Source organism: Schistocerca nitens, chromosome 3 (assembly GCF_023898315.1).
Source record: "Schistocerca nitens isolate TAMUIC-IGC-003100 chromosome 3, iqSchNite1.1, whole genome shotgun sequence".
Taxonomy (NCBI): domain Eukaryota; kingdom Metazoa; phylum Arthropoda; class Insecta; order Orthoptera; family Acrididae; genus Schistocerca; species Schistocerca nitens.
Window position 1 is genome coordinate 600309410 of NC_064616.1, and position 19626 is coordinate 600329035.

Sequence of the window (19626 nt, forward strand, 5' to 3'; positions counted from 1 at the left end):
TAGGAAAAAGATCCCACTCTCCACAGGACTGAACCACCTATTGTTCAACCACCACTGAATTCAACACTGTTCCAAGTGACTCATGCTTACAGCCACTCAGGCTGATCATGTGTCTGGCCAGGTTCCAGTGGATTGTACCGACATAAAGAGCAAAAGTTAATGACAACTTTTATTTTTCTATTGCCCTAAACAGCAATTCCTCAATATCACTCTTCTTTAATTAAAAGTATTATTTTGTATTTGTCTTATGAATTGCTTACTTTTGTGACTGTTTCAAACTTTTATTATTGTGCTTATCTGTTCATTTGATATTTTATTGTCATGAGCTATTTTTACAATATTTCTATTCATTGTGACTGAACTTAATTACCTTACTGTTGTGACACATAAATTTAGGTTAAGGGAATCACCCTTCAGGTGTTTACTGTTAATGATTCATTATTTGTTTATAAGATGAATTAATGCAATGAGAAGTGTAATATTCTGCAGTTGTTATTTTATACTTTTTTTAGTTAAATCTGTTTAATTTCATACATCATTCTGGTTGATACTCAAAAAGATTCAATCAAGCAGTTGACTTGGTACCTTCTCCACATTAACATATTTTCAATTTGGCAACTTTTCTTTTATCAGTTAAGTAATTACAGTGGTACTTCAAGTACTTAATCAGTGGGGCTAACTAACTTAAAATTTTATTTACAGTGCTGCTCCCTGACTACACATAAAACAAAATGTTCTGTTTCAAAATTCTACACATAAAACAAAATGTTCTGTTTCAAAATTCTGTTCTGTAATTTTGATCTGCCTTATCATCAGGTTGGCAACTGAATGGTGCCTTCCTGGTGATTACCTAGTCACCATAAGGACACTGGACACCGTGTGTCCATGTCATCTTAAAAACTGACTGCAGTCTGATGAGGAGGCCTTTCAACGTCACACAGCCCACATTCTATTACAAATCACATCAAGTCCATTATCTCCTCCAATAATGCTAGAAATCAATCATTTGCCTCTTTCTTAAATCTTGAAAAATGACCTGTAAACTTATGTTGCTTATTTTCACGTTATCTTCTCATCCTTGTTGTGCAAGTGTTTCAGTTGTTTGTACTCCTTAAAACTGTCTCTGAAGCCAGCTTTGGTTGCCTTTCTAACACCGCCACCATCATAGTTCTGTGCCAACAACTGTAGTCACCATACTGTCACGTAACAATTATACTCACATTCCAAGATTTGAATTGTTAAATTAAATTAAAATAGTGAATTGTTAAATAAAATTAAAATTGTTAAATGAAACTAAAATACTGAACTGTTAATTGAAATTAATATATTGGTATCCCTAGATTTAAGCCTGATTGCGATTGTTGAATTCAGGGAGAGGGGAATAGATGTACATGATGCTCCCAGGCTCCGATCACAAGTAACATTTATCATTTAAGCTTCACAAAGAGGCTGCCTTTCTGTTTATCACTTTTCCACTGATACAACAAAAATCGATTAGTTCATGCCAGAACAGGTCAAATCATCGTCAGCAAAGTCTCTCTGTCAATCAAATCACATCACAGGATCAGTTGACTTATGAGACTAAGGGCTCTAGAAGCCATGGCATCTGTTCCAAGCTGTCATCTAGAGTAGATACTAAATGGCTTACTTTCTTTACTGTGGCAATTTCCCTTCCCCTTCAAGATGGATCTGGAGCTACTGGAGTTATCTTCTCTTGTACCAATTGCAACCCTTACGAGCAAATAAACTGATGCAGTTTCTATTTATAAACTTGAGTTCCGTATATTAACTACAAGCCCACATCACAGGCAATCCTGACTACACCCCCTGGAGGAGTGTAAATGTATATGCTTAAATATAAATTGCCTTTGATTCATTTCCTTGTTCAAACGGTAGGTCCCACGATAACTAGTTATGTCAATCAGTCCACAAGCTGGAAAAGGGAAAGGCATAATGACAATAAGGCACTGCACAATAGTTAAGCATTGTGAAGTTCAAAGCAATCTTCTACCTGAGGGTTGCTTTATTTAATCTGTACATATCGTTCTGACTGCTCAGGTTTATCAATATTCCTTGCATGTCTCACAATACTGTGCAGCAAAACCGTACGTACCGGCAGAAAAACTTACACCTTGTTTGCATTTACATTAGCTGTTCTTGAAAAAAGAAAAGCAACATTGTGTGAACTTCTTTATACCTGTGTGTGTGTGTGTGTGTGTGTGTGTGTGTGTGTGTGTGTGTGTTTATGTCAAGTTCTTCTGATATTGACCACAAAGTAGCCAGCTTCCTGGCATTGCTTTGTTCAAGATGTAATTGATATAGAATTGTCTTATGCTAATTTTCAGTGGATGATTGATACACATATTCGAAAGCTGCAACACACTTGTCAGGCTGCCAGTTTTCTTTTTTCAGTTTTTGTTTCACTCAACCACCAGTGTACCTGGGAAAACTATTCAACAAAAGCATTGATTTTGAGTGAAGAAGAGCTCTTGGCTACTTTTTCCACACTACTGAAATCCAGTCTAGGACCAGCTCATCTGTCATCCACCTGCCATCACAAGCTCTTACAATAAAACCAGCAGGGAAACTTTCTCCCTTTGGGACTGTTTTCTGATTAAAAACCACATACGGTGGCAATTTTATCCATCAGCCATAATGCTGAACATCACTGGCCACCGCTGTTTTTCAGCACCACATGTACACATTTGTATGCCACATTTCCCTACATTATTTATTGTAGTGCCGTTTGGCATATCAAAGTAGACTGACATTTGGCTTGCATTCCCTATTTGAGAACGTAAATAAAATTTTTTTGTGCCATAGTTGGGTCACATAAATGCTGAAAAAACATCAAATTGTTTTCGTAAGCTTGAGGCAGTTTTTGTGCTATTGTAGTTCTGCAATGAATACACAGATTATTTCATAACATAAGTTGTCCAACCCATCCATACAAAACGCTAAATTCCATTGGCAAAATGTTTCTCTCACATGCTGTTTTGCAACCTTCAATTTCAATTATTTCAGTTGTAATGGCATATGCACATTTCCTGTTTTGAACTAAAAAATCAAGCACGTCTTTTTCCACGTCTGCATATTTGCACTTTTACCCTCAAAATGAACACTGAGTTTTCAAACTACTTAAAGAGTTTCTCTTCACTTGTACAGCAGTGAGGAAAGCTGATAACTTGAAGCTTAAATTTTGCTGAGTAACTTGTGTTGCTTTCTCATCATCACTCACTGTCTCTTAAATTAGTCACTTTATCAAACCTCCAATACGCAAAACCTGTCCTACTGGTGATGAGTCATCTTTTCTTATGAGGTAGTTGAAGACAGGGAGGGAAGGGAAATAGAGTCTTTTTCTACTTGAACCTCCTACTGAAACCTGTCCTGTTGCTGATGAGTCTCACTTAGTTATGTGAAAGCTAAAGAAGGGGAGGGAGAGAGATGCAACTCACAAAGTACTGTCACTAAATTAGCTTTTCAGTTACGCACTCTGGCAGGAACAAGGGAAGATTAGCTTTTTATCTCCCATCAGTAATGAAGTCATTGCTGGTGGAACACAAGCTCTGACTGAGGAAGGAAATAGGCCATTCAATCTCCCGCAACCCAGCGTGGGATTCATCTTAAGCAATTTACGGAAATAAGGTAAAAATCTAAATCTGGATGGTTGGATAGCGACTTGAAACACTAGACTTCTGAATATGGCTCCAGTGGCTGACCACAGCACCACCATGCTCGGTCTCTGAAGGCAAGCAAATTTTTGCAGGCTTGTATCCTGTTTAAGCAGCATTGAGTATTTGACTGGTTTAGTTAATTCTATCATCTAAGTATGGAGCTCATGCACAAACTTCAATTATTGAAATAATCAGTGTGATATAAACTGCAAGGGTTACAGAAATTTTAATTTTATATATATCTATGCACTGAAACAGGGGCACAAGCACTTATGATAACATTTTTTCTGCCAACAGCAGGATCAAAACTCACAGCAGAAATTGTATGTCTATAAATTACTGCCATTATAAATATAATTGGAGAACAAACAAGATTCAAGTATAATAAATTAAAAAACTTACTTGTGAAGAATACTCCTTTCCTCACTTGTAAACTCTGCCGTGAACACGAGATCTTGTTCAGAGCTACTCCTTGCATATGATTCGAGAAATACGAGTGCTTTATTTTCGAATGAGGTTCCCGCAGCACTTTCTTTCTTCCCTTCCTTAAATTGACTACCAAAGCCACTTCTGTTCATTTTGGCTGTCAAACTAAAAAAAAGGAAGCAATAAGTTATTCAATGACAACAGCTGTAGAATTTGGGAGTTAAGTAGATGTGATCCATATATCTTGAGCTAAAATTGTTTCATTTCCATACATATTTCACAAATACATATTCTCTGTTTATCACAACTGTAAGGAGATTAAAGTATATATATTCACATTAATGTGCAGGTGCTGGCCAAAAATGTGGAAACACCACGAGAAATGCATGCATAAATACTAATGCAGATGGTAAACAAGCCTGCAGGTTGTGCCGTTGTATCTGAACAGGAATGGCACCTGGGCAATGTCCTCAATACGTTGCAAGTGTAAGTCATGGTCACAACAGTTTTCTACGTTGCAAGTGTAAGTCATGGTCACAACAGTTTTTTATGTAACTTTGAGTTCATTATGTCGGAGATAAGTGAATTCAAACATGGCCAAATAGTTGGTGTTCACATGGTAGGTACTTCCATAAGCATGGTGATCAAAGCATTTGATGTTTCAAGAGGCATTATATCGAAAAATTTTACTGCATACAGGGAATGTGGAAAAACATCATGCACTAAATCACAGTGTGAACAGAAGTGTGTGTGTTAAGTGTTCATGACAGAAGGTCATTGAAGAGGCTAATGATGAAAAATAAAAGGAAGACATCTGTAAAAGTCACTGCAGAACTGAATGTTGCACTCACAAACCCTGCCAGCACCAAAAAAATATGAAGTGAGCACCATAAGTTGGGTATTGTAGGGTGAGCGAGAACTCCAAACCCACTCATCAGTGATGCAAATGCCCATAACATGGAAATGTGGGGATGAAGCTGTAAAACTTGGATTATGGAGGAAGGGAAAAAGTCAATTGGTCAGATGAATCTTGTTTCACACTGTTTCTAACTTCTGGCTGAATTTATGTTCCAAGAGGGAAACAAGGAGGAGATTTCTTGATGATTTGGGTAGCCATGTCATGATATTTCTGGGCCCCATGGTTACTCTGCAAAGTCGCATTACTGTCAATGATTATGTGACCATTTTGGCTGATCAGGTCCATCCAATGGTACAATGTCTGTTCTCCAATGGTGATGCCATGTTCCAAGATGACAGAGTCCCTGTTTACACAGCTCACATAGTCCAAGACTGGTTTTTTGAGCACAAGGATGAATTGTTGCATCTCCCCTGGCCACCAGTCACCAGATCTTAATATTTTGAACCTTTGTGGTCTTCTTTGGAGAGAAGAATCTGTGATTGCTATCCACCATCATCATTACCTGAACTTGACATTATTTGGCAGGAAGAATGGTTTATGATTCCCTTGAAAGCCATACAGGACCTGCATTTATCCATTTCAAGATTATTGGAGGCTGTTTTGAATGTCAATGGGTTTCCTAACCATATTAGACATGTTAATGTGCTATGTTCTGGGTGTTTCCATATTTTGTCCAACCCCTGTATACTGCACATTATAAAATACTAGCGAATCCGCCAATTCTTCACAATTGCTAAATATGTACTAATATCCTTCTCCCCCATTCTTTGTCCATCTCCTCCTCCTCCTCCTCCTCCTCCTCCTTCCCCCATTCTCTATCCAGCATCTCCCCCCCCCCCCCGGCCATCTCTTTCTCCTCCTCCCTATCTTTCTCCACCTCCTCCCCTCCTCTCTATCCATGTCCTCCCTTCCTATGTCCATCCGCACCTCCCCAGCCATCTCTTCTTCCCCCTCTCTTTGACCTTAAACCACACACACACACACAAAAATGAGGTTTAAGGTCAAAGAAAGGGGGAAGTGGAGATGAGCGGGGGAGGTGCGGGTGATATTACATGTGACCCCCAAACCCCGCCCCCTTGGGTGCGGCAGGGGGCAACTTTTAAATTTTAAATGGAAACCCATATTTTTTATTGCAGATTCGGATTCTCCATAAAAAAAGTAATCAAGTTTTGTCTGAAACATATTTTAAACCATTGACAGATGACGCTGAAATCGAGAAAAATTAAAACTGGGGAAGAACTCTGATTTATTTAGAATGATCCGAGGAAGACGCATCAAATCGATACAATATGTGCACCAATTCTTTCATTACACCAAATTAAGCTTTTTTTTTTTTTTTTTTTTTTTAACAAAATGTGTCCTACCCGCCACAGTTTTTGATGGAGGAAGGTGGAATGATATTAAAATCTCGTTACAGAACTCTTCACAATTGCATTACTCACCCAACTGTGGCACTACCGTGGCCAAACTGTGAACTACGGCTCAGTATAAAGGTCAGTGCAATGTGATCAGACGTCGCTTCACTTTCAGATTGTGGACCGTAAACATGGCTCACTATCCTCATACAGAGATTGTTGATTTGATGTTATGTTTAGGTGAATGCCATAACAATTACGCTGCAGCTGCGCAATTGTATGTGGATAGTTTCCCAAACAGACGACATGCAAGCTAAAACATTATTCGAAATTGCACTCAACGAGCTCGAAATGGATACATGCACTGTTCACCTTGTCATCGCGACTACAGTGAAAATGACGCTTGTACCCTTACCGTTCTCGCCTGTGTTCAACTGGATCCCAAAATGAGTAGTTGTGTGATTCAGAGACTAACTGGAATACCAAAAGCAACTGTTTTGAGGATTTTGAAGGCACATAAATATCATGCGTATCATATCACACTGACACAGGCATTAACGCCGAAAGATATGCAAATACGCATGCATTTCTGGCAATGGGCCTTGGAAATGATAAGAGGTGACAATGATTTTTTTAGATACATTATGTTCACCGATGTAGCCACACTCAAAAACAATGGCGAATTAAATCGTCATAACTGTCATTATTGGTCCCCTGTCAATCCACACTGGCACAGACCTGTTGACAATCAACACAAATGGTTGTTAATGGCCTGATGTGAAATTTTAAACGGTTTCTTGATAGGAGCATATTTTTTTGACCGAAATGTTACTGGGGAATCTTTCTTACAACTTCTCTACGATGATTTGTTGGAGCAAATGGAAGATGTTGATTTAGAAACTAGGCAACGAATGTCGTTCAAACAGGATGGAGCAGCTCCTCGTTATGCTAAAAATGTGCAGAACGTTTTAAATTTACAATACCCTGGTCAGTGGATAGGACGCAGCAGACCAATTCAGTGGCCTCCACGTTCACCAGACGTAACATCTCTTGATTTTTTCTTGTGGGGTTATTTAAAAAATATTGTTCATGAAAGACAGCCCACAGCCTGAAACGATATGGAGCAATGCATTCAAAGAGCGTTTGCAGCCATACCACAGGATGTGCTGCTCAAAACTGTGGACAACTTTCGCAGATGATTGACTTTATGCATTGAAGCAAATAGGGATAATTTTGAACAATTTCTTCATGGCTAATTTCATTAATTAAGCACCCCAAATTGTGAGATGCAAGGGGACTCACACTAATGAAGCACCCCAACATGTGAGAGGCAATGGGACTCACACTAAATTTTACTTTTTTCTCGATTTCAGCACCACCTGTCAATGGTTAAAAAAATTTTTCAGACAACCCGGTCACACTGTGGACATTGCTACTCTCATAAAGAAATGTGGAAGGCATGCTAATTGTACACCAAGCTCCTTAATGCGTTGCCCTGCAAGTACAGAAATGCATTAAACCTGATTGTGGACTTTCTGAATATGTATTGTAGATTGTACTGTGATAGTGATTGTTAATAGTTACAAATTTGCAGCCTTAGAGATAAATACTACTGATTCTTAAAAAACAGTATACTGCCTTTTGTCCTGCAATATCCTGTGAGTGTCTATATGTACTACCTACACTGCGTAAAAGAATTGAAAGGTCACTTTTTTGCAACTCCAGCATTTTCCCCCCTTGGTATGTAGAAGTTTGAAATTTGATTCAATGGTGCCTACAACCTTTCTCTGTAAGGATGCAAAAGCGATGTCACATTGGCACCAAATTTCACCATAATTCTGCCTAATGCCACCGTGTATGTGTCACACAATAGACTCCCCTTACCACATCTCACCAATTCTCTTGATGCCTCTGTGATGGACGTCTGAACTGTGGCACCCAGCATTACAATCCCCAGCATTGAAATCAGGCAGTTTTCTTTTGTGTGGCTGATGAAAATATTTCAGACACATTCTCACTCAGAAGAGATACAAAAAGGCCTAAGGAGATGGCATAAAGGGTGTCAATGAAACTACCACTTCCCTTGGGGAGTATTCATTGAGACACATCGAGACACATTTTGTGGTCTAAAATCACAGTCTGCAGTGCAATGCACAACAGAACGACATTCTTGACAACCTTTGACAGTGCTGACACCCCTCAGGTGATTCAACCCTTCTTTAAGGACATTGTGGGGTTGTAACCCAAATTAATTTGATATGATCCATTTTGAATGTAGCATGACCACAAATTTTGCTCTGGTGCACAGTGTGAAACCACTAGGGACTGTTCAGAACTATTCAATGAAAACTAAACATGATCTGAAGCACCAAGAGTGTTTGTGCTTTTTGTGCCCTCCTGTGGAATCATAATGGAGATCCTCAGTATCACCCTTGACTGATACCTATGCACATGCATGCACGCAACCCCTTCAACATCGTTCAAATTCTGCATGCCTGCAAAGAGGCACTGGAGCATCAGTGTAGTGCCACTCAAATGAATGGTGTCGAAGGGGATGCCTGTGCCGAGTCACACAGGAATCAGTCAAAGGCTGTCTCTTTACAGATACATTTTTAAAGTGCTCAATACAGGTATGCAGGTGACACAGAATGTGTTGCCCCCACCCCATAATCACGCCACAGGAGGACTGTAAAATCATAAACATCCTTTGTTGAACCAGATCATGTTTAAATTTCGTCAAATGGTTTTGAACAATCCCTAGTGGTTTCACCCTGTACATCAGAACAAAACTTGCAGTCACAATACACTCCAAAGGGCTTGGATCACATTAAATGGGGTTGAAACTTCACTATGTACTTAGAGAAGGGCTGAATATCCAGGAGTCACAGCACTGTCAAAGGTTGTCAAGAACATCGCCTTGAAAACCATCAGTTTTGACAGTGAAGTGTGTGTCCAAGAATGTCCTATGCGAAATGGAGGTTTCACTGACATCCATTATGACACCTCCTGAGGTCTTTTTGTGTCAATTGAAATGTTTTCCTCAGTCACCCATAAGAGAACTGTGCGATTTCAACACTGAGTGCCACAGTTCTAACCTCCATCATGAAGGCATCAAGAGAAAGGGGTGAGATGTGGTTAGAGGAAGGTGTGACATATCCGCAGTGGCATTTGGCAGAATTGTGGTGAAATTTGGTGCCAAATGTGACATCATTTACCCACAATACACCTCACATGAACTGCTGAGGACTGGCCTTTTTCCCTGGATGTGTCGACACATTGCTGTTTCAAGTGTTGCTGAGCCCAAGTATGACATTACAGGGTGCTACACTTTTGTACCATTATGCAGGAAGGTTGTAGGCACCTTTTAGTCAAATTTCAAACTTCTGGGTCGCAACAGGGGAAAATGATGTGGTTTCAATCAAATGACCCTTTAATTCTTTTGTGCAGTTATATCTTGATGACAAATTATTATCACTTACACACCAATAAACACAGTGTCACTGTGTATAAATTAAGATATAAAACAATAACTTAAAAACAATGAAATGAAATAATTAAAATGTGTGTGTGTGTGGGGGGGAGGGTAGTGAGTGAGATTGTAAGCTCTTTGAGGAATGACTTTGTGTACCAATGCTCAACTATTAATTTTCATTTTTTACATATCTGTCTTTTACTAGCCGGCCGGGGTGGCCGAGCGGTTCTAGGCGCTACAGTCTGGAACCGCGAGACCGCTACGGTCGCAGGTTCGAATGCTGCCTCGGGCATGGATGTGTGTGATGTCCTTAGGTTAGTTACGTTTAAGTAGTTCTAAGTTCTAGGGGACTGATGACCTCTGAAGTTAAGTCCCATAGTGCTCAGAGCCATTTGAACCATTTTTTGTCTTTTACTTCTGTTCCCTCATATTTATTGCATTTAAAACATTTAAAATTTCTATTGATCATGCTGTATCCAAATATAGTAATCTAATAATGGCTGTACATCACAGCCCATAAAGCTGTTGCTTTCAGTGAAGTACGCAGTATGTAACACTTACGGACTTTTATTTTGTGAATGTTATCACCTTAGTTTTCCTGGATGATTTTTTAAAATGTACTCAGAACATTATCTTGTACAAATGCAGTATGGATTTTCCACTTTGCAATGGTGTTTTGCTGTTTTGAATTTTGTAGGCAGATTAAACCATAACTTCACTGATTTACATAAATGGGAATTGTACTTAAAACATATTCTTTGGTGCCAGAATCCTTCTGCTCCAAATCTCCACTAGACCCTGTTCCACACCCACTTCCATGCCTGTCCCCATGCCTCCCACTGCCATCAATCTCCACAGTCTCCCTCCCACTCTGTCATCATGTGCTACATGCAACTTCACCTGCCAGCACCAGAGTGAGCTCACCAGTGCCATATCACTGTCCATCCCTGCCAGTTACCTGTCTCTTTTCCCCTCATCCTCCCCATCTCTTGGCTCACCGCACCTACAACACCCAACATGACCCCTTATCCCAGTTCAGCTACTGCCCCAGGACACGGTAGCTGTGTGTGTGTGTATGTGTATGTGCGTGTGAATGTGAGAGCGAGTGTTTATTGTTGCCTGAAAAATCAACAATGTTTTCAGCCTCACCATTTATGTTCTCATTGACCCCTTGATGTGTCATCTATATGGCAAATAACTGTCATGTTTCAAAGTTCTTTTCATTAGTATCCTCAGCAGTGAGTTTCTCGCTTTGTTTTGTGCTGTCTCGTATGAATAATTGTATCATGTCCTTTTGATATTAATGATCAAGATCACTTGCAGTCCTTAGCCTACAACTGTACATCAATTTTTTATATATAAAACCACCTGCCACTTTCCTCTCTGTACCTAATCCCTTTCGGATCATCTCCAAATTAATTCACCCATTAATTTATTGCCTTGTGTCTTCAGATGTAGATGTAACGTCATGGTTTAAACACATTAAACACATTATATAACACACACACACACACACAGATATATATATATATATATATATATATATATATATATATATATATATATATATATATATATATATATATACACTCCTGGAAATGGAAAAAAGAACACATTGACACCGGTGTGTCAGACCCACCATACTTGCTCCGGACACTGCGAGAGGGCTGTACAAGCAATGATCACACGCACGGCACAGCGGACACACCAGGACCCGCGGTGTTGGCCATCGAATGGCACTAGCTGTGCAGCATTTGTGCACCGCCGCCGTCAGTGTCAGCCAGTTTGCCGTGGCATACGGAGCTCCATCGCAGTCTTTAACACTGGTAGCATGCCGTGACAGCGTGGACGTGAACCGTATGTGCAGTTGACGGACTTTGAGCGAGGGCGTATAGTGGGCATGCGGGCGGCCGGGTGGACGTACCGCCGAATTGCTCAACACGTGGGGCGTGAGGTCTCCACAGTACATCGATGTTGTCGCCAGTGGTCGGCCGAAGGTGCACGTGCCCGTCGACCTGGGACCGGACTGCAGCGACGCACGGATGCACGCCAAGACCGTAGGATCCTACGCAGTGCCGTAGGGGACCGCACCGCCACTTCCCAGCAAATTAGGGACACTGTTGCTCCTGGGGTATCGGCGAGGACCATTCGCAACCGTCTCCATGAAGCTGGGCTATGGTCCCGCACACCGTTAGGCCGTCTTCCGCTCACGCCCCAACATCGTGCAGCCCGCCTCCAGTGGTGTCGCGACAGGCGTGAATGGAGGGACGAATGGAGACGTGTCGTCTTCAGCGATGAGAGTTGCTTCTGCCTTGGTGCCAATGATGGTCGTATGCGTGTTTGGCGCCGTGCAGGTGAGTGCCACAATCAGGACTGCATACGACCGAGGCACACAGGGCCAACACCCGGCATCATGGTGTGGGGAGCGATCTCCTACACTGGCCGTACACCACTGGTGATCGTCGAGGGGACACTGAATAGTGCACGGTACATCCAAACCGTCATCGAACCCATCGTTCTACCATTCCTAGACCGGCAAGGGTACTTGCTGTTCCAACAGGACAATGCACGTCCGCATGTATCCCGTGCCACCCAACGTGCTCTAGAAGGTGTAAGTCAACTACCCTGGCCAGCAAGATCTCCGGATCTGTCCCCCATTGAGCATGTTTGGGACTGGATGAAGCGTCGTCTCACGCGGTCTGCACGTCCAGCACGAACGCTGGTCCAACTGAGGCGCCAGGTGGAAATGGCATGGCAAGCCGTTCCACAGGACTACATCCAGCATCTCTACGATCGTCTCCATGGGAGAATAGCAGCCTGCATTGCTGCGAAAGGTGGATATACACTGTACTAGTGCTGACATTGTGCATGCTCTGTTGCCTGTGTCTATGTGCCTGTGGTTCTGTCAGTGTGATCATGTGATGTATCTGACCCCAGGAATGTGTCAATAAAGTTTCCCCTTCCTGGGACAATGAATTCACGGTGTTCTTATTTCAATTTCCATGAGTGTATATATATATATATATATATATATATATATATATATATATATATATATATATATTTCTGGTTAATACCCATGAGTGACAACAACGGATTAAAATAAGCAAAATGACTATATAAGTTGGGTGACAATGTGTTGAAGAGGAAGAAGGCATATCAAATGCTTAGTGCAACTGTCCAGTAAGAGGAACTTTCTAGATTCTTCAGGAATTTACTATTGTAAACCTTTATAAGCAGTTTCCTCTTTCTCATGCCCTGCAAAAGTAACGCTATACAGCCATCATTGATAATAATCAACTGAAATATTTTACTGAGAAGAATAAAATACTGTAATAATAATAATAATAATAATAGGCATAAATAAATGTATATTTGATAACAGAATATGCAATCACATCTTGTTTGCAAGCAAATAAGCCATGCAAAAAAATAAGCACCAACACCCTGTGTAACAGTGACTAACATGTAAGTAATTACCTTATTGGCTCTACTATTCCCTGCTGTGCTTTGCCGAGGCCGCCACCTGTCCAGCCCATATTTTCCATCATTCTCAAAGCTACACCCCCAACAGCAGGTGTAACAGGTCCTCTATTCTGTGGTTCTTCTACCTCCGAAACTTCTGGTTCACCAAAGTTTCTCCCAACAATTTGGTCATAACGCCGACGTTTTATCTGAAAATATTTATGTTTTCAATATGTAGACTTGTTTCAAAAGCTACTTGAGACTGTACCACAGATGAATCACATTTCACAGCACCTTCACTTCAAAGCCTCTCGAAATAGACGACAAGTGGTGCTGAAAAGCTAACAGTGATTCACCATTAGATACTGAAAACAACAAAGGAGGGAAATACTCTCCTCGCAATAATAATAATAATAATAAGAAATTTACCTCAGAATGCAAACAAAGCAGAAAAAGTTGCAGTTGAAGTAAACAGAGATAACAGATAAACAAATTAACACATTTGCAAGGAATAAAATAAAACATTAATAAATTTGTGAAAAAGCACAAAAATACCAAGAAAGGATTTTCTACTTTCTACACCACTGGCCATTAAAATGACAACTCCAGGAAGGACAGAAAATACCAAAAATTTATGTATTGTCTGTATACAGTATAGCAAGAATATACATGTGATTTGGTGGTACACAGTGTGAAAAATTTTGTACACATAACTACAATGTCTTGCAGAAATGAGGGCTGGGCATCTTGTTACCGTGAACTTGGATGACAGATACAAGTCTCTCATTCCAGGCTGATTCCACTCTATGACAGAATTTGTCAATCGCAGGGCTCACAAGCGGTGGCATGCCAATCTCTCGGCAAACCGAGACGGGGCTTTTTGACAGGAGACCTAGAAAGCGGTGCACAGCCACCAACCTTGAACACATCACGCATAATGCTGGATCATTAGCTGTGTCAACTGGATGTGATCACGCCGTGTACCTGATGGTTCCTTGTACCGTGATGCTAGCTGCTGGGACCGTACAATGATGGCAAATACAATGTGGTAATGTTCATTCTCCTCAGAGCCTCCACACATGGATAAGTCTGCCCTGTTGCCAAACACAGAAGAAAGACTCATCCGAAAAGATGATGCCGTGTCACTCCTGTATCCTGTATCATTGGCACATGCACCACTGTTGGTACACCTCTCTCTGCTCCGTGGCAAAAAAAGCCGCTACCGTGATTGCTGTGCTGACTGTCCGTGGTGCTGCAGACTTTCTCTTAGTGTCTATGTGGATATTTGCTTTGCTGCAAATGAGTCAATTTCCCCAACTCACAGTACATGATGAGGCTGTACCATCCCACATGGCTGGCCGAAAAATGAGTCTTGTTTCTCAGGTGGTCAATGTGTTATATCCTGCATGGCGGCAAATATGGCTCTCTCTGACTCTTCAATTCCAGATTTGCATGAGAGCATCAGGGTCACAACAGACGTGAGTGGTGTCATTGGGGAACAATAAACTGCAGTCTCAATAGGCCAAAATTCTGTCACTGGCGAATTATGACATGTGCTCTCTTTGTTACACAAGTCATAACATAAACTTCTGACAAACAACTAACATTCACATGTGATTCTCGAATGAGAAATCTGCTGTATAATCTCAACTTAGGCACTGATTGTGGATGGCATTACTCCTATTGACTCCGTGCAGTTGTGTTAAAATGTTTGGACATTTACATATTCAAACATGTAGTACGATCCTTGCCAATTTGACTTTTGTTGTGCTGTCTTCACAGTGTTCAATTTTAAGGACCAGCAGTGTAGATAGCAATAAACAAGCAGGGCGGAAATCAGAAGCAAGCATCTTTACCTTGATTGTAAAGCATTGTTCCTGAAGCTTTTCCAGAGCTTTTAGGTAAGTCTTCTCTCGGGCTTTCTTTCTCACCGCATCTGCTTCCACAGATATCTCAAACCCTCGAATGTAAAGTTTAAAAAGCCTGTTGATATGAAAGTCAACACAATTATAATATAAATGCGTTAAGTTCAATTGCAGAAAAAAATGTAGGATTCAGAAAATGACTTTTGATAATAATAAAAATAACAGTGAAATATGAGTATTAAGCATATTTAAGGCACAAGCGAACTGTCTACTTGCCAGACACCACAGCTGAAATAACTGTAGGAAAGGTGACACACAAATTATTAAAAAAACGTGAATGTTTCCAGCTTTCAATAATATTTAAATTAATTTTCTTAGAAGAGATAAAGGAAGTCAATGTCTGGCCCACATCAGATGAGATTCTATGTGCACAGAAGGATATGGAAGTAGCAATGACTAATAATGAGCTGTCAGAAACTGAAACAGCACAGGTGAGAGGTATAAATAAAAGCAGAAGGTAGGCGAGGAGAAACATTAGCACCAAATTTTACAGTTCTGAAAGTTTAAGATTCAACCAAGTTTCCCAGTTTGCTTATTCATGATCCACACTTCAGTTTTTCGGGCTTAATAACACTATATATGAAGGGTTTATTTCAATAGTGGTACAAGTCCATTCTTGTTCATTCTGAGATACAGAGTCCTAAGGTTAAATGAGCGCTGAAAAATCTGCAGTTGAGATACCAGAAACATTCCAGTATATATACTGGTATCTCAGCTGCAGATTTTTCAGTGCTCATTTACCTTTAGGACTCTGTATCTCAGAATGAAAAAAAATGGACTTGTACCACTATTGAAATAAGCCCATCAGATGTTATGGGAGGATGTTGGCCAAGGGAAGGAAGGTATTAATTTTGGCAACATTTATAACAAGTACATTGTCAAAATAACAAAGAGGAGCCTCTTGCACTTCTGGCAGATCAAGTAACACATTTTATCAAAAACACAAAAATCATAAGCAGACAACACAATGTTTTGAAGTATTTGTCAGATAACTGTGAAAAAATGATAAATGCAGGGGTCAGAAAGTCAATTTTATCATGCTTTGGATGCTTTAGTAAAATTTTATCAAGGCCCAGAGAAAAAAGAAAAATTCAAATTTAGCTCAATTTCCATTTATATAAAAAAAGCTTTGGTCTACTTATTAGAAACCCATATTATAGGTAGCAAAAGGTTTTTAATTTTTATTTTTTCTCTTAAAAATAGTGTAAGATAGACAAGTTTACAAATGGACAAGTGAAATTACATTTGCAGCCTTGAACCAATCTTTTGTAGTTCGGTTCTCGCAGGGAAAAAATCACGTGAAAAGTTTCTGCAGGTGGGCATCCATCCATTACCCTTGAACAATATTTGGTTTTCAAATAATTATTTTTGAGAAAGATGTTTGACATAAGTTGTGTGGAAGTAAACATAGAAGCCATGCAAATAGGATTTTTTTAAAGCAATTTGCATACTTTTCCAAACCATATTTACCTCAAAATTATTTAGTGGCTGGAGTTTTGTAAGTCTGCAAGGACTTTTAGTAAATCAATTACTTCCATATGAAGTGAAGATTTTGGAAGATTAGATACCTTTACAGCCACATCTGCCAAGTCTGTCACTGGAGAAATTCATATGGTAACAGTTTCCCTATTTCTGCAAAGTTTTGGAATCTTTCTGCACATTCCTTGGCAAGATCTGATACAAAACTTCAAAACACTGCTGTGTATATTTCAGAATTATATTTTTTTATGTTCATATTATTAGAAAATGAATAAATTTTTGATTTCTAATACCTTTCTCACATATATCAAGCTTGTGAAGGAAAGCAGACATTTTTTGCATCATATTAACTCAGTGTTGAGCGGATGTAAATATTTGATAATGTCTTTCAGGTAAGCCACAGCTAGCATACTGCACATATCTGCTGGGAATTGCAAGTTGCTTTCTGTGTCTCCAAGTTTTCCAAGAAAGAGGTTACTTTTTTTTTATCTGTCCTTTTCGTAGCCAACAAACACGGTTATGTTACAGAAAGTCACAATATTCCGAATCACATTCAGATAGAATCTCCTTGAACTGCCTGTGCTGAAGGGTAGAACAATATCTCATGAAACTGATTAACTTGACTAAGTTGTACATTACATCATTCAGTGTAGTGCACAAATGGTTGTCTGGTGAATTATGCACCAATAATAAAGTAATTCAGATTCTTATCTCTGATAATCCTTACACAGCTCTTTTCTGTCCATTGAAAGGGGAAATCATTTAATCATAATTAATGTCTGATTATGAAGTCAGGGAAAGCCTGCAACAAATCATCTCTACAAGTCTTGTCTTTAAATGGCTATGATGCTAGCAATTCATCCCATAATACTGTTATTCCTTTCACCATTTAAAAGGAAACAACTCACACAGGAACTAACATTAGTTCATCATCAACAATGTCACATGATTTGTCAAGGGCAGTAGGGTAGCAAGGTATCTTCTGTAAAAGCCCGAGATGGCTTCTTTTGTTATCAGCAGCCAAAATTTCTGTTTTCTTGTATTGCTTCTTGCATATAATGGAATACTCTGAATAGTGGTAACAATATACTCCTCCTCTTCTAGAAGTGTTGTGGCCACTTCGAACATACATTCTTTTACTATCTAGGACTCTGAATATGGCTTCTGGTTCTTATTAAACCTCCAGCACACACACACACAAAAATTGCTTCTCCTAATTTTTCTTGCTCGCTTATGCACAGAGCAAGTATGATTGTGTTTTTTCTTTTCTTTTCTTTTTTTCCCCCTTTTTGTTTGTATGAGCTAAAATATGTCTGAAGTTTATCTTGACATGATGCACTGGCAAAAGCTTCTATGGAACTGCTGATGAGTTGTTAGCTGTTTCATAGTGTCGCTTTGAATTAGCACTTTCAACGACAGCAACCGTTTTGTTGCATATGAGGTTAACTGGGATGGCTTCAGCCCTACCAGGTAGTGTAAAACAATACTGTTTAGTCCACTCAGTTAGAAACAGTGTGTTTTCACTGCCAACTTTGCACTTTTTAGGATCCATATTAAATGATGCACAAAATGTTACTATCATGCATCAATAAACAACACAAATAAATTAACAGTTGTGTAGCATGAGATCTCAACAATGAAAGCTGGCCTACAACCCATACTTTCATCAACTAAGGGTCGAAACACATCTGGTGGAGAGCACAGCAGCATTGCTTTTACTGCCAAATAAATTTCAACATTGTTGATGTTGAAATAAAGTAAAAAATACACAAACTTAACCCTAGTCTCTGAGAGCATCAAAGTAGACTCTTGAGCATGTGAGTGCAGATGGTTACTAGAATGAATTTTATTTTAACATCAGCAACGTTGGACTTTATCTGTGATGTGAATCTGAATGGGTGTGTGTGCTCGAGCATCCGCACCCCTCTTAGAAACCAGCTTGAGCATGCTGCTCTCCAATCTAAGCCAACATTGTCTGACTATTTGTTGGATGGCTACTTGACCTGGCAGTGCTGTGAAGTTTAGGCATAATATTGGCGTGTTAATATAGGACAGAGTTACGAATCCAGTTTAAAAAGTTCTTATATCTGCTCAGTTGTGCTATTATCACTGTGGAAGGACTTAGTGGAACACAAAGAGTGAGACAACTGTCTCTTGAATTTAAACTGAATGAGAAATTAAAAGTTTGAAAAAGTTTTTGGCAGTCCAGTTTTCAACCTTCTATGTATAGAACAAACCATGGTCATCCAGTTGCCAAAAATTGCTGTGTCATATTATCACGGCACTGACACTTAACTTCAGGACTAAAACTAATGACTGTAGTTGCCAGTACCAAATTATTTTCAAAGACAAGCAAAGAGCATAAGTTTTTCCAACTACATTTTATTTTTATCATGCTAATGGGAGATGGATAAGTGACTTGACACTACCAGTCGCAACAGATGCTGATATATATTATTGCTACATTGACTAATTTCGTCTCTGTTCCCATAAACACTTTGCCAAAGACCACATTAAAAACTGTTGCTTCCAAGGCAACACTGAACAAAGCTCTAGGAGGGTAACGTACATCCGAATATACTAGTTTCTTATAACCTCTGTTTAAGAGCTGAAGTAGTGATCTACTACCCATTCACAATATGATTAATTCCCATATAGTTATCCACAATAATGGAAGTTTCACATTTAACGTACACCATCCAGAAAAATCTGTGACGGACTTTATTCCTGACATATAAACAACACTAGTGCAGTAACTATGGTGGCAGTTCAATGGCGCAAAAAAGGGAACATCTCTAAATTAAATGTTCAAGATATCATCTAGAATGTTTAGAAAAAGAGAAAAAGTGTGCAAAATTTGTCCCACACACCTTGACTTCTGAACAGAAACCAAACATGGAGATGCCTGCTC

General features: G+C 39.7%; 1 protein-coding gene across 2 annotated transcripts in view; it reads right to left on the reverse strand.

Annotated features, from left to right (window-relative positions):
- Window positions 1–19626, reverse strand: part of LOC126248522 (uncharacterized) — a 162815-nt gene that overhangs the window by 10833 nt on the left and 132356 nt on the right. For both annotated transcript variants that reach the window (XM_049949575.1, XM_049949576.1), the window contains 3 exons: window positions 15168–15294; window positions 13327–13520; window positions 4077–4265 (listed from right to left, as the gene is read on the reverse strand). In XM_049949575.1, coding sequence (XP_049805532.1) covers window positions 4077–4265; window positions 13327–13520; window positions 15168–15294 — 510 coding nt within the window. The remainder of the gene's footprint in view (window positions 1–4076; window positions 4266–13326; window positions 13521–15167; window positions 15295–19626) is intronic.